Raw genomic sequence first — 8,018 nt, 5'->3', positions numbered from 1 at the left:
GTAGATCTCCTTAGGTTGTTTGGTTGATCAATAATTTCTTGTTGTTCTTCATTAACAACTTGATCTACCTGATTTTCATCAGCGATTTGTGGAACTTTTGTAACCGGTTGCCTAACACCCGTTTGGTCTCGAGGGGTGTGAATAACGACCAATCTATCATTTGAATAAGATGGTTGCAAATTAATGTGATCTTTATCAAGAACTATGTCATTTTAATGATCACTCCCACTAATCGAGTCATTCTCAAGAAATTTTGCATTTCTTGATTCTACGTTACTAGAGTTGTGAGATGAACAATAGAATCTGCACCCTTTGGATTTTTCGGCATATCCGATGAAATATCCACTTATAGTTCTTGGGTCCAATTTCTTTTCATGTAGGTTGTAAATTCTTATTTCTGAAGGACAACCCCAAATGGGTATATGTTGAAAACTCGGTTTCCAACCTTTAAATCATTCAAATGGTGTCTTTGGGACATCCTTAGTTGGAACACGGTTTAATATATACACAACTGTTTAAGAGTTTCAGTCCACAAGGATTTAGGAAGTTTGAAGCTACTAAATATGTTTCTCACCATGTCCAATAATATTCGGTTTCTCCTCTCAGCTACGTAATTTTGGTCTGGAGAACCAGGCATAGTATATTGGGCAACAATCCTATGTTCCTAGAGAAACTTCGCAAACGGACCAGGTGCCTATCCGTTCTCAATGTATCTACATAATATTCTCTATCTCTATCAGTTCTCACGATCTTAATTTGTTTTCCACATTGCTTCTACACTTTAGGCTTAAAAACCTTAAAGGCTTCTAGTGCTTCATTTTTGTTATGAAGCATGTAGATATACATGTATCGTGAGTAATCATCAATGAAAAAGATGAAATATTTCAGACTTTGCATGCCCATATCTGGACAACAAATATCTGAATGTACGATTTCTAATATTTCTGTGCTCTTCTTGGCATCCTTTTTAAAATTATTGGTCTACTTTTCCTTTATGTAGTCCACACAAGTCTCAAAATCAGTAAAATCTAAAGTACTAAGTACTCCATCATTCACTAATTTTTTAATCCTCTCTATGGAGATGTGTCGCAATCTCCTGTGCCACAATATAGAGGAATCTTCATTTATAACACATATTTTAATACTTCTCTAAACATGCATAGTGGTGTTATTATTTTGTAAAGAAATCAAGAAAAGACGCTGTGGAGCACCCTCAGTTATAGCAACAGCAGTGTTTATTTTTATTATTCTCATGGGTCCTTCAGTGACAACGTGCCATATGTCATCATCTTGTGCAGCTTGATGAGCCTGCATTCTAATTTTTCAGTCGTCAAAATCTTCTCTGGAAAACATTGGGATTTTGTTGAAGGAAGACATGGTTATCAGTTTGTGTATAGGAATATTCAATAACAAGATTCAACTGCTCTGATACCACTTGATATGATCGGTTGGGAGGTGAAGTAGTATTTAGAAGGGGGGTTGAATAAACGCTTGAAAACTTTTCTCTTTTTCGATTGATGAGTCAGTTTAGTGATAAACCGATCTTGAGAATCTTGTTTTGTTGATGTCAATTAGTTAACTGGTGAAAGTGCGGAAATAAACTGAATGACAGATAAAATATAACGGAAATAAATAGACACAAGATTTATGGATGTTCGGATATTTCAATCACTCCTACGTCACCATTTCTATCTGAAAGATATGATATTCACTAAAAGACTATGATCAAATACAAACTCTTGTACAGACCCACTTCAGTTTTGGACCAATGTCAAACTGAAACTCTTAGTATCTTTACAAATTTATCAGTAACTAACTGTTATTCCTTTCTTAGCACAACTGATCTCACAAGATCAAATATAACAAATAGGTGTGCTAATATTTCTGCTCGAAAGATAGCCTAAAAGCTGTGAATATTTCAGATAAGTCTGAGCGTTTGTCTCTGATCTTTGAAAGCTTGAATTCAAATATTGAATTAGAATGAATATGTGCAAAAGTTCTTTTCTCGGTTGCACTCCTCGACTATTTATAGTTTTTGCTTTCAACGGTAACATTGAATACGATTTGGAACTTTATATCCGTTGATTGCCATGTCAATATTCTTCTGACAGCAGTACACTGTTGCATTGCTGAAATGCGATGTTCCTACTAAAATTTTCAGTCTTGCTTTTGTACCATATGTCGGTTGATAGTTACATCCTTAACTGATGACGTGTTCATCTGCTTTATCAGTTGTGACAAATCAGAAAGGATAAACTGATTGCTCTCAACTGATTGTAGTCTAACTGATCAGTTCCCTTCAGTCGTCTACAAACTCAGTTAGCTAAGTTTAGTTGCCGTTGATTTTCTGCGTATTAATCTTCAGTTCGGCAACTAGTAGTTTGCGTATTTTTAGATCAGTTCCTTTCAGTTATCTTGATCAGTTGTTCGATAGATTAAGCTCAGTTTGTTAAATCACCGAAATTCAGTTTCCAACACTTCTTCATGTTTTCCGTCTTCTTACAGAAGAAACACTTGGATTCTTTCTTAATATCAGGTTGGGGTGGAATTATTCATTTCCCTTTTCCCTTGTCTTTGGCTTGCTTCTTATACTTTCCTTGTATAGTCATAAAAACATTATCACTCGTTTCCATTAACAATTTTCCTTCATCTTGAAAACACATGGTCATTAATTCATTTATTGACCACTTATATTTATGTGATGGGAAATTTTGAAGGGTCCATATTGTTGTGAAAGAGTGCATAAAATGTAGAGCACAAGAAAAATGTAACGTAGCGTATTTTTAAACTACTTGAATTTTTTTTTTTTGCGGAAAAATAAAAACTTTCTTAAATAAATAAAAATATTCCAAATTGTGATAAAAATAAACTGCTCGTCAAAAAATAATATTGAAATAAAAACAATTCAAACAAAGTTTTCAAAAAGTATTCGTTTAATCCACGTAAAATAGTCTCATAAAATCAGAGTTTTTGAAACATGCATAAAGTTCTTAAAACATAGGCGGTCCTCGGGTTTAGCCTCCGCGCAGTCCGAGCCAGCTCACTGGTCCCCACCTCATGTCTCCTGATGCTCGTTATCACCTGCATCAATCAAATCTAGTGAGTCTAAAGACTCAACATGTATAAACTGAGAGTAACAAATAATACGTAATAAAACCACATGCATCTTTAAAGTATAACGTACATACTTGAAACTTGAACGCCATAACATAAACGTAGACGTGCCTTCATCATAAAACTTTTCATAAACATACTCGCATCATACATACATACTTGAACATGCATAACTTCATTATTTTGCGTAGAGATGTGTTTCAGAGCAAGTGACCCGTAACATATTGCGCCTGATTAGACTAAACCACAGTACTGGGCTGGCAGGGATGTCTACTACCACATACATAAGATCCCCGGTCATACTTACCAGGTAGATTGGTCTCTAGTCATACTTTATCGCTTTCCAATCCTGATCAAAATCCGGTCATACTTTACCGGGGTGGAGAGGTCATCGGCCATGTTCACCGACTTCCAAACCCGTTCATAATTGGTCACAAGACATTTAGCATACCTCAAAAACATAAAAATATTTTCTTTGCACCTCGAACATACTTAAAAACGTCGAGGGTTTCGTTGGAATGCTTTGGACATGCTACCCTAACCAAAGCAGTAAAGATTCAGAAGATCCCAACGAAGCCTGCAACTAAAACTTGAGATAACATGAAGAACATGCACAAATTTGCATAGCTTAAGTGGGTTTATGATAAAAATCATATCTCTCTCATTTCTTATCAAAAAATGACGAATTTACTGTCAAATCGAAGATAACACAGAGTACTACAAATAATATGTTGAAAACATTTCCAGAAAACCAACTTATAAGTCTCAAAATTTAAAATAACTAAAGGTGATGGATTTTGTGACACAGAAATTTTTATAGCTTGAGCAGTCCCACAAAAATGATCATAACTCACTCGTTTCTTGTTTAAAAATTACGAATTTATTGTCAACTTGAAGGTATCAAAAATTCCTACGTTTTATAGAAAATCGACCAAAAATTCTCAGAATTCGAAAAGACAGCAGACTCAGTTTTTGAGATCCAAAATTTTGATCCAAAATCATTTTAAACATTTTTGCTCAAACTTTTGCATAACATACACATGTTTTTCATACAATATACATCAAAATAATTACTATGACAAGATCGATGCGAAAACGAAAGAATATACAGGCCATCAAGTAATTTGTAAGTTTTCTGATTTTCTTCCGGTTGAAGCCTTCTAAGCACTCCACACTCTCTATAGATAGTGTATTTTGTTCTTACGAGGTGTGTACTTAGAGACCTCTATCACTGCTATTTACAGGCATCTCGTACTATCAATAAGTGATTGCGGGAGCCTTTATGTCAAAAGAAGAGGCGCATGCGCGTCTCAATTTTCTAAAGTTGAGGCGGTGCATATCGTTTTTCAAAATTGTAGGCTATGACTGTCGTCATTTCCTACACTTATATTCTTCTTTTGATATGAATTGATAGATGCCACTTTTTCTTACATATTTGTCTCTCTCTCATTGCAGTTGATAATTATTCCCTGATATTTTGACCTGTTTTAGTAGGTGGAGTGCCACACTTATGAAGTAATTTCTTTTTAACGTGGAGCTCATTCTTCTAAGCTCAATCAGGTAATTATCGTAAACTTTTGTTCTTCAGGTTCGTAAGCAATGCTTGAGGTGTGCATGTGAACAAATCAATGGGAGGACCATGCATTCTGTAATCACCCTTCAATTATGTTAGTTCAGAATTGACCTTTTAAAGCATGATGACCTTATTATCCTCTTCTTCGTGACGAACAATTTCCGCAATTAGTAAATGTTGTTGTATAGTAGTAAAGTATCACATTTTTTTCACATTGTTTGCAGAATTTTGATTGATTCAATGCTTACATTTGACAAACTCAACGCCCATGAGGACTTTTGAAATGATCATTTTTTGTTGTTTTGATGCAGTGTAATTCAGTTCTGTGCCACTGCCACTGCATTTGGATATTATGCCCAAGCTACTGCTGCTCAAGAAATTTTTGGTATACATGCAAGTCAGTTTCCAGTTCCCGTATTGTGGTTAGTCCATAAAGTATCCAAGTCCTGTGGTTTTAACATTACTTTTGCTGTTGCAGGTACAATGTGGTTTCTTTAATTTGGCTGCTGGACAGATAACACCACCCCGATAACATGAAAATTGCCCGACCAATTGTGTTAGTCTTGCTGCTCCTCCTGTTACTGCCCCTTTCACTTGTTCTCTGCCAAGTGCGTGTATCATTTGTTCAATCATGCTTGTATTTACCAATATGCGAGAGAGAGTTGAAATTTTTGTGAATTATCTTCGATGATGTAATATAGTTGGTGTGTGTAAATTAGCGTATGACCTCAAATTTCTCTACATTCTTTGAATCAACTGATTTTTGGAGTACAAATGTAAGCGACTAAACGAATTATGCTTCGGCATAAATTTTGGAATTGGTATGGCTTGTGATGAAATGATTGTGTAGCTTGATTATTTTTAAACTTTTATTGATAGGCTGCAATTTTATATATAGGACTAGCAAGTTCAGAAATCATTGGATCTATGATCTATTTCCATTCATCCGAACCGATCATCGAGCCATAAATCTCGTTCAAGACGACGCAGTCTTTGGTAGTTTTTGCACGAGGATCAACCATGTACTCTGAAAATTCATTTGGCATAGACTTCCAATATAGGCTTGGTTCCCATTCAGCGTCATGGAGTACCTTCAAAATCTCCTTCACTACTATCTGGCTTCCTTCAGAGTTCAGATGGATTCCATCCCTACCCAAATACAACAACATTCAGAATCTTAGAGCAATTGGGAATCAAATTGATAGATCCAAACTAATAATTTTTTTATGATGTACTCACAATAAGTAAGTTTTTCCCCAGTCGTCTCTGTTCTGAAACGCTGTCCAAAGGTTGATGACTTTAATATCCAAATGCTTGCCTAGTTCTAGCAACGCTTCAGCGTATGCGCGGCAGGTTTCATTTGATCGAGCTTGGCTAACGAATGTATCACTGGATTTGGGACATGGGTATGAAACATTTTAGTATTCATGTATACTTGGGAAGCTAATATGAAACCTTGATTTAAGTTCGGGTCAGTGATCACCCGTAATAATCGTAGATCATTGCCTTATCCACAGGGGGAGAAGTAAGAAAAACGATCCTCGTATCATCACAGAGACTCTGTAAATTGGCCAAAAATTGCAAGAAGATATTCCTCCTTGTCAGAATCTTGAAGCACACATTTTGACAATGCATAATAATTGTCAACCAAGATCAAATAAAAGAACAGGTAAAGAGTAGACAATTGTAGTAATGATTTTTACAGATCACCTCGAATAAGATGTACCTTGATATGAAGGGCGATTTTCTTCATGTTTTCAACGTATTCGAGAAGAGGAACATGAGGGCCTAATCCACTCGGGTGCGGATGAATTGCATCGTTACCACCATAATATACTATAACCAGAGAAGGCTGAACAGCTGCATCCTGGATTTTTAATTTAAGTATGGCATGAAGATTCAAAGGTTCATACTTCTGTGCAGTGGATATCTGAATTAAAGATACCTGCGGGAAAATCTGATTCAACACTTGAAGGGCGTTCCTCGAATTCCAACCAGCGTATCCTCGCAATACTATGTCTGCCTAAAGAAAAAGTTGTGGACAAAAAGGAAAATAAATAAATCTTCCAAAGACGATAATGATTCATTTTTCCGTAATTTCTCTGGATCTTTCATTTGTGGTCTACTAGTACTGCCGAACCCACCTAAATTTCGATTAAACTTATTAGACAGGGTCTCCAAATGTCCCATGATACATCAAGGGGAAAAGGCATCTTTTGTCCTAAATACATGACAAATCGTAGCTCAAGGAAACTAGAAAAGTGAACCTTTTTTTTGAAAAGAATAGAGGGATGAGAATCGGAGAAGATGAAAGCCAGCACGGTACTGATGCTAAGAATTATAACAAGTGAAGGATACTAAGAATACCTTCCTACTATAGAGATCAGCAAGAATGGCTCCCCAGCCTCCGACGTGGAAGCTCATCTGCACAATGGACGATCCGAACAGAACAATCTGGGGCCGACTCGGACCCACCATTTTCCCACTGATCAATGGCAACCACTGAGTCTCTCCAGATTCTGTGTTTCACTGAAGCAAAAATATACCTCAATGGAAGACAACAACAAACGGAAGAGAACAAAATGGTAAAAGGAGAATGAGAACCTCAAACGATGATGGATCCTCCAAGGATAGAAATCATTTGCCTCAAATTTATTCTGTCCTTTTCATGGCCTTTTTTGCTCTAATGGTCCCTCTTGGATGAATGATGATTGTTAGGTGAAGAAAGATTAAAGAAAGCTTCATTTTCTTTTGTATGTTATATAATAATATTAACAGTGTAGAATGTTGCCACAAGCATTGTCCAAATGGGTGTAACGGATGAGTCATTCATCATAAGTTCAAATATTCTACTAACTTTTTTAGATGAACTTGTCGTAAGATTGCTCGATGCAATTTACTTACTTAGCATGATTTGTAAGTCATTGCATTAACTTGAGTTTTATCCGATACAACTTAAAGAAATAACTTTATATATAAGTTTTGATATGTTGTACACCAACTGTGCACACTTATGTAAATATCGATAAGGTGAAATTCATCTAATAGATATATAATTTTGATATGTTTCATAACAAATACCAAATAGGATAGTTGACGTCTTCTATTATGAGCAAAATGGAGGGAAAATTATGTGCAAGACATTATCTTATTACGCGATCCATAGGAAATTGGATAAACATTTGTTGAATTAAGTAGAGAATAGATCAAACAAATAAATTTTGGACGAAAAGGAGAGTGACCAGGCTACCGAATATTTTGTAGAGAGAGAGAGAGACCATATTTAGATCTGCTGTAGTGGGTTGGTTCTTTGTTACATAAATTTGAGGTA

The 8,018-nt window shown here is 35.8% G+C and overlaps 1 protein-coding gene across 1 annotated transcript; it reads right to left on the bottom strand.

Moving 5' to 3' along the window:
* Window positions 1-5,472: 5,472 nt before the first annotated feature.
* Window positions 5,473-7,317, bottom strand: LOC140963015 (GDSL esterase/lipase CPRD49-like). The gene is made up of 6 exons (XM_073422215.1): window positions 7,055-7,317; window positions 6,633-6,710; window positions 6,414-6,554; window positions 6,171-6,247; window positions 5,927-6,076; window positions 5,473-5,836 (listed from the first exon to the last, which is right to left on the bottom strand). Exons 1-6 carry the CDS (start codon window positions 7,163-7,165, stop codon window positions 5,620-5,622), a joined length of 774 nt encoding a protein of 257 aa, XP_073278316.1. The 5' UTR covers window positions 7,166-7,317; the 3' UTR covers window positions 5,473-5,619.
* Window positions 7,318-8,018: the final 701 nt, after the last annotated feature.

Source organism: Primulina huaijiensis, chromosome 17 (assembly GCF_012295235.1).
Source record: "Primulina huaijiensis isolate GDHJ02 chromosome 17, ASM1229523v2, whole genome shotgun sequence".
Classification (NCBI taxonomy): domain Eukaryota; kingdom Viridiplantae; phylum Streptophyta; class Magnoliopsida; order Lamiales; family Gesneriaceae; genus Primulina; species Primulina huaijiensis.
This window is presented reverse-complemented; position numbering and strand designations above follow the sequence as displayed.

Coding starts and splice junctions, on each gene's coding strand:
- LOC140963015 (XM_073422215.1), bottom strand. CDS start 7,165: ATGGTGGGTCCGAGTCGGCCCCAGATTGTTCTGTTCGGATCGTCCATT. Junction 6,248..6,413: donor AAATCGCCCTTCATATCAAG/GTACATCTTATT, acceptor GCCAATTTACAG/AGTCTCTGTGATGATACGAG. Junction 5,837..5,926: donor TGGGGAAAAACTTACTTATT/GTGAGTACATCA, acceptor GTATTTGGGTAG/GGATGGAATCCATCTGAACT.